The sequence below is a fragment of the Phoxinus phoxinus genome (genome assembly GCF_949152265.1).
Source record: "Phoxinus phoxinus genome assembly, chromosome: 3".
Taxonomy (NCBI): domain Eukaryota; kingdom Metazoa; phylum Chordata; class Actinopteri; order Cypriniformes; family Leuciscidae; genus Phoxinus; species Phoxinus phoxinus.
Genome location: NC_136878.1, coordinates 10964792 through 10986008, shown reverse-complemented (window position 1 = coordinate 10986008; position 21217 = coordinate 10964792). Strand labels below are relative to the sequence as shown.

The 21217-nt window shown below is 37.7% G+C and overlaps 1 protein-coding gene across 5 annotated transcripts in view; it reads left to right on the top strand.

Moving 5' to 3' along the window:
- Positions 1 to 21217, top strand: part of LOC306995958 (transmembrane protein 132C) — a 220140-nt gene that overhangs the window by 174379 nt on the left and 24544 nt on the right. For all 5 annotated transcript variants that reach the window (XM_079607992.1, XM_079607995.1, XM_079607994.1 and 2 more), the window contains one exon: positions 12807 to 12950. In XM_079607992.1, coding sequence (XP_079464118.1) covers positions 12807 to 12950 — 144 coding nt within the window. The remainder of the gene's footprint in view (positions 1 to 12806; positions 12951 to 21217) is intronic.

The window sequence follows — 21217 nt, the reverse complement described above, 5'->3', positions numbered from 1 at the left end:
CTTTGAGCTAGCAAAGGCAGGTTGAGGAGAGAGAAAGAAAGCAAACGAGAGAGTTTGTGTGTGTGTGTGTGTGTGTGTGTGTGTGTGTGTGTGTGTGTAAGAGAGAGAGAGAGCAGTCTTGTCTATATTTATCACAGGCTGTACATGGAGCTGCCATGCCTAGTTTTAATAATACGGTATGATGAATGGCTGTTTCCCACAGGTCAAACAAAGAGTGGAGGGAACAGTGGCATCGGAAAAAAGAAAGTCCTAAAACGAGAGCGTAAATGGTGATGTTTTGCATTTTTTCCGGAGTGTTTAATAGTCCGATTCTTCCTTTGTGTTTCTGAATAAGACAGAGCGTTGTATTCCGAGGGCCTGGATGACGGCGGCTCCAGGGACCGGAGCCCCTAACAGGCCTAACGGAGGCACACAGTCCACCAAGGGCTTTGATCACTGTTCTATTCATTGTTGCCTTGCCAACTTAGATTTATCACTCCCTCTTCAGGGGCCGTTTTACCCTGTAAATATAATCAACAACACAAAAATAAAATAAAATATAGCCCATCAGAAAGTAACTGCAATCGATAGCTAAGGTACGAGCAAAACAAAGTAATCAAATTAAGAAATAGGTAGGGTTTTTTTTTTGGAAGAGGAAGATTCTTCTATATGAAAAGAAGAAAATCTATATGAAGGCATTTATAGGGAAAGCTATTATGATTGTTCTTGACTGGTAGACAGTTTATTAAAGAACAATGATAATTACAGCTGTCAGAGCCGTGACTCAGCAGTGGATCACTTGTTTGTGACAAATAGGAGTGCTTAAATTACTTTCTTTCCTTTTTTCCTGCTTTCTCTTTTGCTGTACTTTTTTTTTTGTATTACTCTTTCCCACTCACTTCTGGTAATACAGCAAGGTGTCAGTAAAAAGAGATGCTTAACCTTGAGAAATCTTGGTCCACCTCAATAGGTAAATCTATATATTATTATACTAGCCTAAATGAATATGTTGGTTGGTTTGTGGTAACTGCTAAACTTTTAACCGTTAAAAACATTTTGAACCCTCTGGTGCTCCTCATTTAAGGGTCACACTCATACTCCTCCCGGTCAAAAGTGGCCGTGCCCCCCACCCCGACATTAAAATGAATGTAATATATTTTTGTTCAATAATATTTTGTATTTAAGGGAATTAGATGGTACTAAGTAATATTTATGGAATAATTATGATCAATTTGTTTCCACATTATCCAGTTTCCAGAGATAATATTTTTTATATATTTTTCAATCAACCCCTTTATTGATGTGTGCTTTTTTCCCCTGCATCATTATATTCACACACACAAAAAAAACTCAACGGTACAACTAGCTACTTTTCATTCTATATTACTTTTGTTATTATATTCATCTAACATTTATAATTATTCTCTCTAATCATAATTATTCAAAGCACATGGAATGCCTTTTTTTGCTATAACAAAACCTAATTGAATCTAGGGAAAATGCACACCATTATTTTTCAAGTACGTTGTTCACAAGTGAGATACTCATGTCTTTATTAGGAATCATCTGAAGGTCCAGTGAGTGTGTCAGAATGAGAATTAGATGAATAAATGTAGGGCACAGATACGCACGCACTCACTCGCAAAATTGTATAAGCTTTCAGAGGCTAATTCTTCAAAAGGCAAAGTAATGGAGCCAAGAGTCACGCCGTAAATAAAAGAGCACACGCTTATTCTGTGTGTCAGAGAAAGGGGTTGCAGTGGAGAGCAAACACACACACAGCCTAATGTACGCTGACTCACCTGGATATTACAGCGTGGTTAGTGGAATCATTACACACCAGAGAGGGTCATGAGGCTGACGCACACACACATAGACGGCACAAAAACAGGGTTTGGAGGAAAGTTTCTCGTGTTTCTGGCCCTATTAGGCGGCATGTAATTCAGAGTGTCATGAAGCTAATTGTCAATTACATCTGATCTATCAGTCTCAGTGCCAGAACTGCCAAGACCTGCCAAGATGCTCTCGTCTTCTTCTCTCGCACTCTTTTGCTTTCCTCTCCCACCTCTTCACCTCTAGAGCTTTCCGAGCATTCCCCTTCAAAGCAGGGCCATTGCACAGCAATTTGGCTCGGTGAAATGGAATTGTGTGCGTGTCTGTGAGAGAGAAATTCAGACAGAGAGAATGATTTGGAAGATATTGCTGCCCGTTCGTATTTGTATTCCGCATAACATCCAAAAAGCAAGGTCAGAGTTCTTCAATGTTTTGCTTGATAAAGCTTGTCGGGAGAACAAAAGTAGGTTGTATTAGCGATTAATCTGAGAGAGAGAAAAAAACACTAATGCTAATGGTATGTGTACGCTCTGTTTTTGTATCCCGTGTTCTCTCCTGTTTTCCTATTTACCTCACTTCTTTACGTCAGCCTTTCCCAGGCCTGCTGGAACAAACGAGAGGTACATTAAAGCATTTAAAGCTGAATTTGCGTGAGGGAATGTGCTCGGCGGGACCTGAGCGTCCGTTCTCCCTTCGTGTGTTTAATGGGTTTGCATTAAATCAACACTAAGTGCCTTCACCAATTTACCTCTCACAGCTTATCAATGGGAAACTAGAAAGAGAAGAGAATAACAAGAAAAAAAGCACATCAAATGTCTTTTAGATGGGGTTTAGAGGTTAATTATATTTAAAATGTTTGTATATACGCATTTCAATTTGATCAATGGTAATACGTATTTATAAGAAGAGGTGCCTGAAGTGTCTTTTGATTGCTGTGTGTGTGTGTGTGTGTGTGTGTGTGTGTGTGTGTGTGTGTGTGTGTGTGTGTGTGTGTGTGTGTGTGTGTGTGTGTGTGTGTGTGTGTGTCAAGGGTCCACGCTTGTTAGATGAAAAGTGAATGTTAGACAGTGTGAAATATTGATGCTCAGTGTCTCCCTGCTGTGCCACCTGTTAAAGTTTGAAATCAAGCGTAGCGTCGGTTCTGGCAGGTCACGTTAGTCAAGCTCGCATCACCTGACTCTCAGCTGATCCATGTCTACTTAAAGGAATATGATGCCTATCACAGCATCCATATACTGTATAAGCTCCTTCAGTATTATCAATATCAACAGCTATTATTACATAGAAAAATTATTACAATTTAAAATAAGTAGTTACATACTATACTATAATATGATTTTAAAGAGATAGTAAAAAAATCTCAACAGTCTCAATCCTTCAGAAATCATGCTAACACTGATTTGGGGATCAAGAACTATTTATTATTATTATTAGTAGTAGTACTATAATGTTGATAACAATTGTGCTGCTTAATATTTTTTTGTGGAAATCGGTTTTTTTTTCAGGATTCTTTGATGAATAGACAAAGAATCACAAATAACAAGGGTTGATGTCGTATTACATTTATTAAAATAATTAATGTGAATGTAATGATGCTGTCTACAAAGATTTTTCCTGATAAAGACCTAAACGAGATATAGTTATTCTATGCCAACAAAGTCGGGGAGACAAACACTGTGTTAGACTGCCATTCAGAAATAGAGAGAGCTTCAGGCAGCCAACAGTAACGCAGAAGTCACATATCTTTCCATACACCATAATTAGTTTCTTTTTTTTATGTAACAGTAGCTAACGTTTGCCCAACACTGATTAGCACATATACAGGAAATCAACTGAACCACAGAAATGTGGGACATAGGACTTAGCGGCTTCGCTTGTCAACAATAAGCCTTTGAAATTGTGAGACGGGAATGCAGACGCATACAATGGCTATGAAAGACATCTCCTAATTGGATGTTGACATGCTCAAGTGAGCTGTGTGATACAGGAGGAGAAATGTAATGAATCTGCTAATTAGAGGTTAACTTGAAGTGTGCTTACAGCTGTCAGAAGTGTGTTTAGTTTTATGCCGATGACCATGTGCAGCTCCTCCCACTTGTTTGTCCAGACATTACGTGTCATTTTTCATGTTTATTGTTTGTTTTGCTTGATGCCTTGTGCCAAAGTAAAGGCCCACCGTATTAGTCTGATTTTTGGCTTGTGTTCTGCTGACTTGCTAGTGTGTGAAGATTGTTGTTATAATTATTCAGTTTCTTTAAGGGTGAGAGCAGTATGTGAGTTAATTGTTTTCTGCTGTGACCTGCACATTTCACTAGTGCGATCACTTTTACAAGCTTGTATTTCAAAGCTTAATTATGGTCAGTTACGAGCTGCCACCGAGGCCTTGGAGGTGAAGTGTGCGGCTAGATGATTTTATGGCTGTTTAGCTTTGTATTAAATACAAGATGAAAGCTATTGCATTTATAGCAGGTGCATGGCGCTGATAATGACAGCCAGCAGTGATGTACTTAGACACAGTGCATTGTGGGGGATCAGGTGACACTGCTGCCTCCCCTTGGGAGTCTGTTTGTTTTAGCTTCTAAGTTTAATATACAAAGGATAGTTTCTCTAACAAAGCAAAATTACTTGTCATTGTTATTATGCTGACATTTACTATGACCTCTTTCAGTGCCAACCGGCCTTACCAGAGTGGCATTCACACCTTCCTGGTCCAGTTCTCTGAAGGTCAATAACCCCCAAATTGCACCAGATCGAATGGTCTGACATTGGAATCACCCGGGCCCATGCCTTAAAATAATTAGAGGCATGTATTGATAATTCCTAAAGTGTTAATGTGCCTTAATTGAGTTCTATTTTTAGTGCACATGTTCTCCATCTGGTGAAGTAATGCTGTGTAAATGAGACTACAGCACTTTATGCAGTTTCCTGTTAAATCCATATTGATCTTTAGTTAGTAGTGCTTTCTATGGTAAGCATCACTATTTTTCAAATGTGCTCTGGGTGAGTATGACATTTGAAACTATGCAGCTTCTTCTTTTCTAAGAAAGTGTATTTAAATCTCATAGATTATAGATTACAATCTCATTGCCTTCACTCACAAAACATTTGCGCTCCCCTGAGAAACTTTTTGCTTTTGCTTGCAGAACCTTTTGCGTTCTCTCGCGAAACTTGTAATTTTGCAAATGAACCAAAGTTTCTTGGTGGAATATAAAACATTTGTAAGAGAACGCAAAATTATTGACATACATTTCCTCCCCTGTCATTTATTTTTACATCACCATGTCCCTTTAGGACAGAGATTCTCAACTCTGGCCCTCGACTTTCCACTTTTTTTGCAGAGTTTAGCACCAACCCTAATTACGGACTAATTAAGTCTTCAGGACTACTAGGCTGTGTCCAAAATCGCCCAGGGCACTATTTGAGGGGACGGCCATTTGTAGTGGTGTCCGGAACAATAGTGGACCTTATCACATTTAATCCCACAATGGGCCGCAATAACAAGTGTACAACCGATGTATGCTCAACGGCTAGAGAATGCCCATAATGCACTGCGATGGTCGTGCCGAATGAAATCCCGTGTCTCACCAGAAGCCTGCAGCTGAAACATCCATCCATCCATTTTTATCATCCATCCATTTTCATCATCCATCCATCCATTTTCCAAACCGCTGGTCCAATGTGGCTTCTGCGTTATCTCATACAGGCATAAATTCCTTTTTAATTGATTATTAAATTGTATAATTAAGGCTTATACATGCTATATTGTCTTTCCATGACAGCTCCAGAGATAAATCTTTCCATTACTACTGGAGCTGCCAGTTTGCTAAGTTTCATATGGTTATTAAACAGCAAGCACAAATTATACATAAGTGGCAGCCTTTCCGGCACACTCAGTGTCCGAATTCACTCACTAGTAATGTAGGGATAGTGAATGAGGGTATAGTGGCTTATTTCGAACACAGCACTAGGAAGTTATAGGCAGGTGAGTTTGATCATGGTTGAAGCTAAACTCTGAAGGAAAATGGATCTTGAGGGCCAGATTTGAGAACCCCTGCTTTAGAGGCTCTCTACAAACCTTTGAATGGTAGTGTAAAATTCTAGTTAATATCATTCTACACAAGAATTACAATGATGCTCATTCTAATTCTCAGTCAGTTCAGAGTTTGATAGATTCTCTTGTCAAATGCTGCACTGCTTTCATGGTCTGTCCAACCTTGTACTACTTGTTCTGTCCCGATGTGGCACAGATACAGCTCTGCGGTGGGGAATCTACTTGGATTAGTTGAATGATGCAGGCTTATGGTCCTTCTGATGCTTTATTGATTGGGCTTTGGTCAGGCCCTGGAGAAGGCTGCTCTCTGGACTGTAGTGACGGATCCTGTTGTTTGAGGGTTTCGGTTCAATGCGTCCTAAACCACAGCCTGTGTGGTGAGATCATTTGTGGCTGTCAGAGTAATTGGGCAGAGCACGGAGGTTTGAAGACACACCACATCCACTATCAAATCTGCTTATCACTTTCACAATGATATTTTTAATCATATCTTTAATCATCAGTCTCTTCTTGGCTATTATAATCACGATTTGGCCCAAAATAATTCGCATTTCTCAGCTCAGAGGTTCATTAATAAAACACAGATCACAACCCTTTCGTTCACTGTAACCAATTATTACAAAATTTGCTATCCATCGTCCAATATCACATGTCTCTGTGCTAAAGGCATCTGATTGATGGTTTGTTATTTACAGTGGAGAAACTTTAGCCTCTGTACACAGACATTCTCAGTTTTATAGCTTTTGCGTTCGTCGCCCATTGCCCATCTGATCCAATCCTCCATCCAGCCTCTATTTAGGGGAGGAAACACGACCCATAAATCACCACTGTGCCCACGGACACCTCTCTTCTCTTAACGCTTTGTGATATATATGGGCTCGTGCGCTATAGCTGCCGTTATGGCAGGAGGAGCTCACGGAAAATTGGATATCAAGGCAAAGAGGAAAAACAGGAAATGGGCTTAAGGATAGCAATGTGATTGGGCCTGGGGGCAAGAGAGCAGAAATTAGCATAAGACGCACACAGTAGGATACTGAGATTGGCCCAGAACTTGACAGCTGCATAGTAATTATTGCCCCTACTCTTTTCTCATAAATTCACAACGGGCAGTTGCATGAACACTAGCCCTTTTAATGGCACAATTCCCACAGCAGACTGGGAGGCGGAAGACATGAAGTTCAGCTTCGCATTTATTTTTTTCTGTATTGCTGATGAAGAGAAAAGCACATGTAATGACAATTAAAATGTCAGTTTATTTTCAGTTTGTTTATAAATGTTGCTATTTAAATATATTGGTGCAGAGTGGACGAAGTCAGCAGGTTATATCTTTATCTCACGGCCATCTGTTTGTTTGTAAGTGAGGATTCATTTCACATTTGCAAGTTAGCAATGATGTAGAGGAGTTAAGCCAAAAGGAAAATGAGATGAAAATCATTCTTTCAACTGCTTTATGTGAGAAACAGACCAACATTTAATGGCACAATATGTACGAATTTTGTAATAAAATATCCCAAAATCACTTGCACAGTGTGATATATTTCCTGCAGTTGTGTACTTACAATGTACCAATTTCAAATAATGGGCCGTTCCGGAATCCGTTGACTTGTCGCCTGTCAATGATACTATCCGCCTTATCCCTGGTTTCCGGCCCCTCGTACTGCCATAGTAACCACAGCGACAGATGTGGACAACAACGCTGTTGTTGTTTTTCTCAAAAGAAACGGTGAAAATCTTGTGAGTGTGAGTTTGTGTATCAGACGATCATTTACATAGAGACACGTAGAAATCACTTATTAGCAACATGCACTGACTGGCTGTTGTCGCGTATATTTGGCTGTTAGATTAATCCATATCGAGTAAAAATGTCCAGAGTTTATCATCGTTATTAACAAAAAATTTATCTCAATCTCAAATTATATAGTTTATCACTCAGCCTTAGCACAGAGGTTAATAAAATAACAGTTGTAATGTTTTCCTGAACTGAAATAATGATAAATACAATTCATTAATGTGCATTGTATGTGCAATGTGGTTATTTATTTAAATCTATTGTCTAATCTATAGTAGATTTCTTTTCCTTGGTCAAAATGTATTCCTGTAGCTTAAATCCTTGGTAGCACACATACTGGCAACATGTTTTAGCTTCGGATAGAAGCATCTGACAGATGCATTAATGTAAAATTATGATTTACATTTACATTCTCATCTTGGCCAGAAAAGTACCAAGAAATGACTAACCTAATTAGCTTACTGTTTGTTTTGATGGAGATTTTCATTAATATATAAGGAATAGTAAATAGTGTTTCAGTTTCCAGTTCTTTTTTGATGTCTGTGTTTTTGGAACAGTCTGCCAAATTACTAGAGAAATCTGCAAATTGAGTTTAGAATAATTAGATGTTATCTCCTTGGCCGGGTTTGGTGTATCTTGTTATAAAGTATGCTACAGCCAGTTATGACTGCGTTGCTTCTTACAGCAAGTTTGTATGCAGTTAGAAAATGGGTAAATTGTTGGTAAATTGTCAGCACAGAGGTGTAAACATGGAACTGAATATTCCGCAGTTATTTCACTAAAATCTATCCTAAACCCCCCCATACCCCTAAAAAAAACACAAGCCAGATTTGTCAAGCCTACAGGGTTTGGCAAATTTGGAAATAAAATCCCCCAGTTTCAGTTGCTAGTCCTCCGTTACAACCCACTCACACACACCAAGCCAAACTGACAAAACAAGTATCATCGCATATGCCAGGTTATGCAATAGAGAGAGAAAAATACATGCTCTCACAGATGTCTGCACATTTACACATCATCCTGCATTACTGCTGGCTTGCATTTATTCAAATGTATTTTTCATTCTACAAAGAGACAGTTTTCAGATGTATTGATATCTGAGGATTTGTAATGCCGCTTTTTGTGTTTATCCATGTGTGTGAATGCAATCTAATGAACTTTGAAATAGACTCTCTTTCAATGTTTGGGGTATATAAGAAAAGAACGTTTGTGTATTGATTGTGGGAAAAGGAATCTGTAATATTTTATTAGATCTAATAACCCAGTCAGTGGTGAATGGAGCTAAATGGATGGATTTTTTCCCTACTGGTTGAGTCGATAGCAAGGTATCACCATTACTCATTCACAGTACTTAAGCTGAAGTGACTGACCCCTATAGGATGATGGCACAACTACATGCGACTTTTATTATTTAATTAATCTTTGTTTTTATTGCATTCAAATTTTATCAGACCATGCATGCACACAACTGTATACTAATGCTTAAACCTGATTTGTATATATATTTTTCATGTCTAAATTTGAATGTATAGTTTCTCCAATCCCAGTTTATTGTACAGAGTAAACTATAAGTAAGTCGTTTGTTGACTGATTTCCCAGAGTCTGTAAATACAGTGACTCTGTGGCGAAATCAAAGCATTGCTGTTTGATGGGCTGTACCATTTGTCAACATCTGGCTCAACCAATGGTGTGAGTGCAGAGGCGGGACCATCTTTTTGTCTGATCAATAGAGTGCAACAGTGCCCTCCTACTTTCTCAGCAGCTTTGGTTTCAGAACTATATATATACTGTATATATATACGTTAAGTATTTTTTTAAGAGTTGTAAGCCATGAACCAAACCAAACAGCTACGAGGTGAATCACAACATTACAAACATTTATTTGAACCAAAACGTTTTTTTTTTTAGATCAAATAAAAAGACAAAGGTGCCAAAATTTCCCATGAAGCATTGCAAATTAAAAAACAATAGATGCATATAAAACTATTAATTTAAAGATGTTTATTCCATGGGAGTGGGTGGCCACTAAAGTGTTCTTTTGGTACAATTTGCTGCAATTCTCTGATTGGTGGACATTTCTCTGAAAAATCATTGTTAATGTAGTTTTTCACCTGGAATTCCACTGTTGAACAGTTATAAGTTGGAATAATATGAACTGATGGCTTCAACAAAAGCCTATGGATTAACAACCTCGTAGCTCACAGTAGGTCTAGGGAGAAAAGGAATAGGATTATTCATTTTGGAACCCGACTGTGCTTTATAGAAGAGGGGAATGTGCAAAGGGAGTAAGAGGAGGGTTTTGGAAAGCTGTGAGGAAACAAACAATCCTGGTGCAGGAACAGTGTATATATTGCTTATACAATAATACATTGATAAATTGCCATTGTTTTCTTATTCCGTTATCACATATGCTAGTCTGTATTAGTTTCACTCTTGCGTGAACAACTAGGGAATCAATTGTATCGCAATGTGCATCATGCCATCACCTATACTCAGCCTGAACAATAAAGTAAAGTGACACCCACCCCCATAAAAACACAAGAATGCATTGTATCCAAGTTGATTCATTGATGTCTTCGTTCTTCCCAGTAGGATATCTTTTTTCCGCATGATGTTTATGCACTAATCTTTGTCATTCCTCTCTGAGAGGTATTCTTGTGATACGCATATCCAATCAGTCATCTCTGTCCCAAGCACTTAAAAATTGCATTCGGCCCAGACAGGTGACCAGTCAAAGAGCGTCCCATCCCTTTGTCTGACCGAGCTCGCATTCCGCTGCCACGCTTCCCATTTGACAGAGACGATTTATAATGTCACGCCGACACCCGTAAAGTACAAGCTACCTCATTCTCTTCTCCTCCACTTGAGGAGTGTGAAATTCATTAGTTGAATGGTTATAAAGAGATTAGGAATGTGACGTTATGGATCTCAATTATGATTTATTCAGTCTGGTTGCATGAGAGAGCTGCAGCTGGATCTCTTGAATATGAAGAGGCGTGCAAGAGTGTGTGTTTGTATGCAGTGTTTGTGTTTGTGTGTATTTTTATGTGGAAGCAGCTCATTCATGCCAAGAGACTCAGAGAGTAGCGCTACTTCCAGTTTTTTTTTTTGTGGCTTATTATTGATGTCATCATATAAAAAATGTTTCTTTTTTTTGTTGAGCTGTGTGGTTGTTTGGTTAGTAGGTTGGTCTGCATTGTTTTTATTTTTACTGGTGTGTCATAGCACATATTTTTAGTAGTATTTTTTAGCTTTATATGTAGCTAAGTGGAATAAAGTAGATATGAACCTATAGCCTTCATTCATTCATCATGTTTATCTGTCAGGACGCCAGATGAAAAACTGCTCATGTTGCAGACAGGTAGATTTTTCCTCCTATATTGTATTGTCTCCTCCTTTGTTTTTCTCTCATTCCCATTCCTCTTCTAAACACACACACACACACACACACACACACACACACACACACACACACACACACACACACACACACACACACACACACAAACACACACACACACACACACTGATGTTTTCTCATTCTGTCGGTAGCTGTAGTTGTGATACACTCCTGGCCCCAAATGTGTGAGTAGAAGATCTGTGCGGTTTCTACCTGCCTGATTTTAATGCGCATTTAATGCGTAAGCAATATAAGGCTAAACATCTGACAGAGTTTCATAAAATTACAAGTAGTATTCCGTATCTATTTATGAGTCATTGGGGCAAATGCACTAGACACGTGGTATTTCAGTCCAAACATTTCAATTTCTTCACTAACCACCTGCAGTTTAAGGTATTAAGATAGCAGCATGAAACTTTTTTAGTTAAATCAGTTCTTTTCAGCGTAAACATGCCTTTTTATGTAAATTAGGCTTTTAGATTTGCAGCTTATTCATAAAAGTAAGATCTTGATCTTGTCACATCAGAAATGTCCTTCAGAAATCATTCTAATATGTAACATTTCTCATTATTATCAATGTTGAAAATAATTGTGCTGCTTAATTTTTTGTGGAAACTGTGATGATTTTTTTCAGGATTCTTTGATGAATAGAAATTTCGAAAGGACAGATGCATATTTATTTTACTATTCAATTTGTGTTTCATGTTTAATACATTGTATCATACGAAGCAAATGTGGTAAAGAGACCAGATTCAATATATTAAAGGTGTTCTCCTAGATACTTGCAGAGCTAGTAAATTTGGTCTTGTATATTGCACATTTGTTTAGTAACTGTAAATGGGAAACACAACACATATGCTGTTTTGGGTTAAACACCTTAATTTAACAAAATAGCAAATGTAAAACTAAACAGAACCATAACAGAACTATCAACCATATTAATTACCAACAACTATTATTTATAGTCCTTATAAGACCTTCAAACTGTGCGTTATTATGTAGCAAAAATTTACTTAGGGCAACTCTTATTCTTTATTTCCAATCTCTCTTGGCTTCTCTCTATGTATGTCTAGTGGAGGTTTTGAGCTTCTCTCTCTGGATGGCATTGTAATGACTCATTATCGCTATGGATACTGCGATAACTGACCTCTCCTCTCTGCGTAATTACCAGCCTTTTCATAATGTTAAAATGTCAATTATGGCCACGACCAGGCCTCCTCCGAGCTCTCGCTCTCATTTTCTGTCTCTCGCGCTTTCTTTTCTCTCCAATAAAGGAGTGTTTTCTCCTGAGAGGAATGTGTTCTCATGCTAAATATTTATGCGGTAAATACTTGAGGAGATGAATTCAGAGAGACCCAAACCCACATGAAGACCCATTAACCCTTTCTGAATGTGATGAAATGATTGCATAATTGAGAATATGATAATTAATCTCTGTCAAAGCCGAGCAATCGTGCAATATGAAACATCACAGTGCCAGCAGGCATCGGCTTTACATTAGAGAGACTTGCCTTTCCCTGCACCTCAATTTATTTCAGATTGTTATTTTCAAATCAATTTATCTGTGTTTGTGGTGGATTTCAGCTGTATTCCATCCAACATTTTATTAGGAGAGTAAAAGGACAGGGCTGAAAAGTACCCAAAAATTGATTTGGGAAACTTTCAAATGTATTTAAATTATTATTTAAATATATATTAATGGGACTACTTTAAATTTATATAGAAATTAAACAGCAAATATCTTTTTCATATAGGACACAGAGATCCTGAACACAGCAATTCTGACTGGACGGCGCGTTGCCATGCCGGTAAAGGTTGTTTCTGTGGAACTGGACGGAACGGTGAGAGAGGTGGATGACCCCTTGACCTGCATCTCCACAGATGAGGACGTCCTCAAGGTGAGAGCTCCCCTGCTCTATTTTGTGTTACCTTCTTCATCCTCTGCCCCCCGCTCTCCATCAAAAGTTTTGACAGGTGGGGCCTTGCATTGTCGATAGATTTCATCTTGACTCCGGGAAGCCCAGAGTGGTCGCAGAGAGGAGATGAACAGACAAGACAAACAGCGGGTGACTGTGAAAGGCGTTTTTCCCCCCGCAAAGTTATTATTTTTAGTGGGTTTGAGTTCACATTCAGAAATGCACGCATACACAAAAAAGATATTTCCAGAACTGAATAATTGTCTGGAAGACAAACGCGAGATGTGTCACATCACATGAAATGACTGAGCCGATGCAAATGAAGACATGAAAGGTAGCAGAACCCCTGAAAAAATAAAATAAAGAATGAAGGAACTATAAGGATGAAAAATTCTGATGTAATAGGAAGAAACACCTTAAAAGACAAACAAGCCAGCCACGTCATACGTGTCTGTTTATTCAATTCAACCTGTGTGATTATTCTTATTCAATTCAGCAAGTAATTATTGCTGAAGATGTTTACAGTGCACACTGGTCATTTTACTGGACTTGTGGTTTTGGGTTTATCTGGTCCCAACTGGACGTGATTGATAGAACTGGACAGCGTTCATAGATTTTTTTCTTTTTACGTTTCTCTGTTGAAAAATAGCTAAATGTCTAGTGTGTAATGTGAGGGATTTTATTTGTTTAAATACCTTACTCACCTGTTGAGTAATAATAACGACATCTCTGCTTCACCTCTCACAGTTCTCTCCATCTCCAAAAAGCCAAGCCAACCTTAATTCTAGTTTTATTATGAGATCTGTCTCATTCTCTTTTTGTCAGCAGACTGTCCTCTATTCTGTGTTTTTTAAAAATTCCCCGGAGGTTTGAGATTTACCATGCTCCATTTCCACCTTTCTCGCTCGTTGTAGCTTATGCCACTCCCACACCACGCGTCAAAGTAGCCGGAGTTACTTTTCTCTATTTACAGATATGACGAGACACGCACAGACGAGTGGCGTATGTACACAATATCCCGTGAAAAACCTACCCGTCAGGTCTAACATATTACACTGATATTAGGCTTACCATAGTGAAGCAGGGTAAGATAAAAACCTGTTTTGGAAGAAGGATTTATGATGTATTGATGATCAGTTTGGTTAATTCTGAGAAACAAATATGACATAGTGTACCTTAAAAAGGTGTGCGTGCGTGCGTGCGTGCGTGCGTGCGTGCGTGCGTGCGTGCGTGCGTGCGTGCGTGCGTGTGCGTGCGTGTGTATACTACCATCCAAAGCTTTTGGGTCGGTAAGAAATTAGTATTTTATTTAGCAAAGATTCATTCACTTGGTCAAGTTTATTATAACATTGATAATAATAATAATAAAGCACTACATTTGAAAATATATTTCAATAGAAAACAGTTGTCTTAAATTGTACTAATATTGCACAATATTGTTACATCAAATGAATTCAGCCTTATTGTGCATAAGAGAATCTTGCCCCAAACTTTTGAACTGTACTATAAATTACTCTTACTCTGTTTCTTTTGTAAAATATAAAAACACTTGCTTTTTGGGGGCCGATAGTCAATTTTACCCTTGGGGGTTGTGTGAAAGTAGCATCAGAGTCTGCTTTGTCATGCTCTCCTGAGCTCTGAGCTAATAACTGAACCTTCCCGATGCTGAGGCAATTTCCATTTACAAGCAGCAATATGTAGTTTAAATACAATCAATACCCAGTAACAATGAAAAACTCATTCCAGAGCTTTAATGCAAAGTTGAACAACAGAGCGTGTTATTAAGGGAATTACAGGACGCTCATTTTCTGTTGGTGTTGTGATGGGGGGAAAGAGCATCAGGATAGGAAGAGAATCTGCTTCATGACAGAAACATGTGGTGGGGAAATTGCGGCAGGTGTACCTGTCTGCTTGCGGGTGTCATAAAGATGTGTGCTTGAACTCCGGGTGACATGCGTGACAGGTGTAAACAGGAAACATGACAGTGTTGCAACTGAGGACGAGATACAGAAGTGCACCGTCAGGATAAACTCAACTACGGGAAATGTTCACAAGGCTGGCATATCCCAGCTTTATTTGTACAATATAAAAATAAACAAAGAAAAGTGAATAATGCTCGCAAACATACTTTCACTACATTCTCTTTCAATGGCGATAAATGAATTAATTCAGGGTTGAGCCAAAGGATAATGTTGTCTTTTATAAAAGATGTCACCTTGTCACATTGCCACCCTGCAGGTGCAGGTGTGAATGCGATCTTATCTTTATCGTCGCACGCTGTGGTTAATCAGTTCCGCGTTTGTGTGGGTTGAAGGGCTCTCGTAATGATGGCTGATCAAATAAATAAAGGAGTCGGCTAAAGAGATCCCATAGGCTTTAGCGCTCAAATCCCACTGTTTAACCAGCGTCTGTGAGAGCGAGGCCATGGCCTTAATTGGTTCCTGTGAAGACTCCCTCAGTAATGTCTGCGGTAATTGAATTTGACAAAGAACAAGAAGGACAGAGGCATGGAGGAAGGGGTGAGAGTGTGTGTGTGTGTGTGTGTGTGTGTGTGTGTGTGTGTGTGTGTGTGTGTGTGTGTGTGTGTGTGTGTGTGTGTGTGTGTGTGTGTGTGTGTGTGTGTGTGTGTGTGTTTGTGTGTGTGTTTGTGTGTGTATACATGCTCAGACACATGGGGACACACAAAACAAAGAGGATTATAAATCAATCTTTCACATCCTCACCCTTTTTCTCAGTCTTTCACGGTGTGTTTTACTCTCTGTTGTAACATGTTCATTTATTGTGGAAAATCATCTGGTTTTACTGTATCTCAGCTAGTGTAGACACTGCAGGTGTCCTCTATGTAAGAGAGAGCACGGTGCGGAGAGGTGTACGGTGCTAATCCGTTTAATAACTCATTCACTTTGCAGTGACTGGCGGGCAGATATCCGGCGAGCCCGTAATCGTGTAAAACTCTGATCAGGTTAGGAGCATCAGACCGCTCCTATTCTCAGGTTCAGCTGAGCAAGACAGAAACTAAATATGTTTGTCAAGAGAGAGGTAAAGAGTTGCAGTGTGTGTTCATTTTTAATTATTTATCTTCAGAAATCATTACTTAGATCTTACTTAGTCTTTTTACTAAATATGTTGTGGATCCTGAAGTGATTATTAATTTGTATTACTGAAACCCACAAGATCGTTAAGAAGTCTGAATTCATCTGTATTCATTCGGTTTTATATTTTTAAAGTGTAAGGCTTTTTTTTGCAGTTGAGTTTAGTCCAAAAATATTATTTTTAGAAGAAAATTATGCTTAGCATATTACACAATTAGGGAGAACAGGGCTAGCTGTCATTTTCAGTCCAGTGAATATTGCTTAGGCTGAGTTTATTTGTTAAAAGTCCATTTTTGTATAAGGCGCTTACCTCAAAGTCTTGACTATAAAACAGCTATTGAACATTTCCACCATTTTTGTCCAAGGTTATATGATACAGTTCATTGAATACTTGTCACAAAAGTTGTCAAAATAGAATCTGTCATTAAACAGACATTTATCCACCATATTATAATGCAAATGTAAGCTAGTTCCTGTGAGTGATACTTATAGGTAAATATATTATAGTTAAATAGCTAGAAGAATAACAAAGTAATTCTTGATCATTTTAATAATAATTTAAAATAGTATGATTACAAATACTAATTTGCAACATCAAGCAGCATAACATACTGTTTTGTGTACAGCTTTTAGAAGCGGCTGACACCGCGATCCTTTCATATTCAAGTTAACTGTATCCTTTTACATTAAAAATAAGGTGGATATGCTTTTCTTAGGAAAATTTAAACAGCAAAATTAAAAATTCGAATTAATAAATTATATGAATTTGTAACATTTTAAAAACAACTATCCCCATCTCTTTTATGTGGTATATTCTATTTTCAGATGGGTGATTTTGATATGGTTAGAAAAGAGCAGGATCTTATAGTGCATAATCAGAAAAATTAAAATATAATGTGGACATAAACTGCTTATAGCCCCCATAAACATCCCAGCCGCTAATCAATCACTGCAACGCCCTTTTAAAACTATATAGATCTAGCTTCTTTCTGAGCTTAGGATGTACAGTGGATATGGTTAAGCTCCCATAATACTGCTGTCTCTACCCAGTGGACCCGTAACTCACAACTAATGGACCCTGCGAGACCTTCCCATGGGTTCTTTCCAGCTCTGGTAATAGCCTTTGACCTAACCTTCCTCTTTCTCTGAGCCCCCCCCAAAAAACCCTCATCTTCCCAACGGGAGCTATTAAACACCTTTTTTTAAAGCATTATCAGGGCTACCCGCAGCATGTGTGGCCAATAGAATTTTAACAAACGACAGGGTATCCGTTGGGCACTTTGCACCACAATCCGTAAAACGGCTAAGCATGCCGTTGTATGCTCTGCTTAACTTCTTGTATATTTATGTGTATTATCTTCCAAGCATAATGCTGGCAGATACTGTGAGTTATCTGACATGCAGCACGCTGACAGACATATGGAAACTTTCTGTTATGTTAAAAGGCCTTTTCTTCTGAATTATTCAACAATATGCTGGGTTTTTTTCACTATAAACACCTTAGAACAAAGCTTCCATCTGCGTTTGAGTGTCTGTGTGTGTTTGTGTGTGTGTGTGTGTGCTCAAACAGTACTCAAACCGACACCATGGAAAATGGGACTGGCATAGCTGCTGGTGCTGTGCAGTGATGGCAGTATTTTCTAATCAGATATGTTACAAGAGATTGACTTCTCATGATATGATAGCATACTGTGTAAGTAACCAAATACACACGCTCACACAGATGGAACAGCGCTTAAAGGTGTTTATGGGAAACAATGACAGATTGTAGCGGAGATGCAGGGGTATTGGAGAAGAAAAGAGTCCTGAAGTTGACATTCAATGTTTATTGATAACTGGTAAATACGTTTTTTGTCCCATTCATTGCTGTGAACCTGTCCGGGTTTGAGGTCTTTTAGGCTTTATCGTTACTGCTTAACTGCTCCATTTTCTAAGGACACTATTTGTGGGAATATGTGTATCTTTTGACTTGTCTCAAAGAAGGGCTTTGTTTTTTTAGTTCATCTCCCAAAGAGAATATGTTGATGAAGGTTTAGACCACTAATAATAATATCAGACATATTGGGGACACCCATGACTTATATACCTATGCAAATATTATGTAAATGCCGCATTTCAATTTCAGAAGTTTGAAAAGGACCTGACTTCCCCTTCTAGGACAAACTGACTCACAGAAATCAACCCGCCTGCTCCAAGTGTTTCAGAGAGTCACTGAAGACATACGACTTTTTGTCATTATTTACCCTTACCCTCGTGTTGTTTCATGTTTTTGATGTGTTTTGAGGCACCAGGTTTGAATGTGCACAAGAATGAAAGACATTTGAGAGCTATATGGTGTAGGGGAAGATAAACGACTTACATTTTCAGTATTATTCACAAAGTTCTCATAATTGTAAGTTTATTTTTTCACAAATCTGACTTTTTTTTCTACAACTGAAAAACATTTTGGGGAAAAGAAGATACTTACCATGCAACAAAATATGAGAGACTGGGGCAAGTTGCCACTTTTTTATTGCATAAACACATACCTTAAAGTCTTGGAAACAAAACGAAAAAAAGTTTTTTTAAACATTTCTAACATTTTTGCACATGAAACAAGTAGTTTGTTGAAAACAATGAAACAGTGGAATCTGCCATTTAGCAGCCTATTAGGCTTTTCAGATTAAATAGCAAAACAACAATGAAATACTATGATTACATAAAATTACATATGATTACAAAATATAAATATGGGTTTAAGTGGAAAATAAATATACCATATGCAATTTAAGTGTGTTACATTGCGATTTGTATTTGATGATTAATCGTTAAGGATTGTGATCTCGATTTAAAAAGCGACGCGATCTTATTCCCACATGACAACAATTCAGCTATGCCTGTTAAACCTTTGACAAATATGATCATAGCGATTCAAATCTGTGTTGCCACTGTTGCTGACCCAGAGAGAGCAGTTGTCATGTAATTTTTACAATAATTAAATTATAACAGATAAATATTTAGTTCAGAAATAAACTCTACAGTAGTGATCAAAATAAATCACCTTTTGAAAGTAACTTGTCTTGAAGTTTAGAAAATATTCGTATTAAAAACACTGATTCATCCAGTAATGAAACGTGAAGTGTTTATGAGTGAGTCATTGAATCATTCATTCAATATACAGTTTTGAAATATACAGCAGCAATTTTAACATTTTGTCAGAATGTCTAGTAAATTTTGCCTATTCAAAAGCGTAGGAGAATCTTGATAAGATTTTTTAAATATCTATTTCAGGTGAACTTAATCTATGTGGAAAAAAATGAGTGAAGAACCCATGGACTGGAGAGTTCATGACTCGCTAATGACTGTTGATTGTATGCTCTAGTAAAAGCAATTTTCACTGCTGAATGAATAAGCATTTTTGGAATTAGCTGAAGCCACATCAACAAGAATCTGGCATGCAAATGAAAACTCTGAAAGATATAGCCTACTGTAAGACTTAAGGTTAGCACCACACTTTTGAACTCTCTTTTGCCTCCCTCTTTCCTACTCTGTCTATTAATCTTTTTTCGCCTCTGTGTTTCTCTGTGACACTCTGATCATTTGCTGAGCTTTTAAGTCCCACGTCATGAATGCAAGGGAGCAGGCAACGATGAGCACTATGATCAATCACAAAAAAAATCTAATTATGCTAAGCTAAGTACTTGGAGAGTGAACATAAGGAGAGAGAAATGTTTATACTATGTGGGTCTAATATCAGAAATCTTACTCCGTAGATGTGCATTTTGAGAAATCACCTAAAGGGGAAGATTGACAGATGAAGTTTTAAACTCATAATGTACGTTTAACAGTGCCAAATCCCCCCACAAGGCACTATGGGAGTCTCTATCCGCAGGCAGTGTCACATTTAGAAGCTGGAATCTGAATTTATCGCCTTCTGGAGTGGAAATGCTCTAAATTCAAATTCAATTACTGTGTAAACTCTGTGGAAGAAAGGCAAGCTTGGAGGAGCGGGTAACTTTAACTTTGTATCAGTGTTCATGTGAGTGCAAACTACAGAGACCACGCTGTTCTCAGCATTAATCTAGTTCAGGGCCGTGGGTTTGGTTTATTGGTAGGGACATTTTAAAATCAGTTAGACTGGTGTACAAGTATACATGTATGCAGAAATTCTAAATTATTCAGTCTTTATGTAGGCTATTAAATGTTTTTAAAACATTATATATTTTTAATGATTTTAAAAGAGGTATTTAATGCGAATCAAGGCTGTATTTAATGTATTAAATATGTTTTCCATTTAATATATTTTAAAATGTAATTCATTTCAGCAGCCATTGCTCCAGTCTTCAGTGTCACATGATCCTTCTGACATCATTCTAATATGCTGATTTGGTGCTCAAGAAACATTTCTTATTATTATCAAAGTTGAAAACAGTCATGCTGCTTAATATGTTTGTGGAAACCATAATATATTTTGATACTTTTTGATACTTCATTCAGAATTCTTGGATGAATAGTAAATTCAAAAGAATAACATTTATTTTGAAATAGAAATCTTTTGTAAAATTGGAAATGTTTTTACTGTCACGGATCAACTTTATTTAATTTAATGCATCCTTGCCAAATAAAAGTATTCGTTTATTTCAATTGAAAAAAAATCGTACTGACCCCAAACTTTTGAACACTAGTATGAAAGTAGTACCGTATTTATAGTGTGTGTGTGTGTGTGTATATATATATATATATATATTTTTTTAATTAATTTAAGATAAATTAAATATTATTTATAAAAGGGAATAAAATAACTTAATTTTACAAATTAAAAATGAACAAATTACCTTGTATTGTACTTGTGTTTTTTTCAGAATTTTAACTTAAGCATTTTTACCAGTATGTTTACTACCGAAGAAAATGCTCATGATGAAGTACCAGGTTCATTAGAGCATGAGGAAGTTTAGATGTGCACGTAACAATCTGCAGCATCAGGCAGTAAAAGTGAAAATTATCCCTGTGTGGGATCATCTATCTGTTTTAAAAACCTCTCTTTATATCTGACCATTCCTCTGCAAGCAGTGAACCTGAGCTGCTCTTCCCTGTCCAGGAAATTGATTCCACCCCTTCCAGCTGATGCCCACCATCTTTGTCTTCCTCTTTTGCCTCCTCTTTGCCCGCTACCAATCT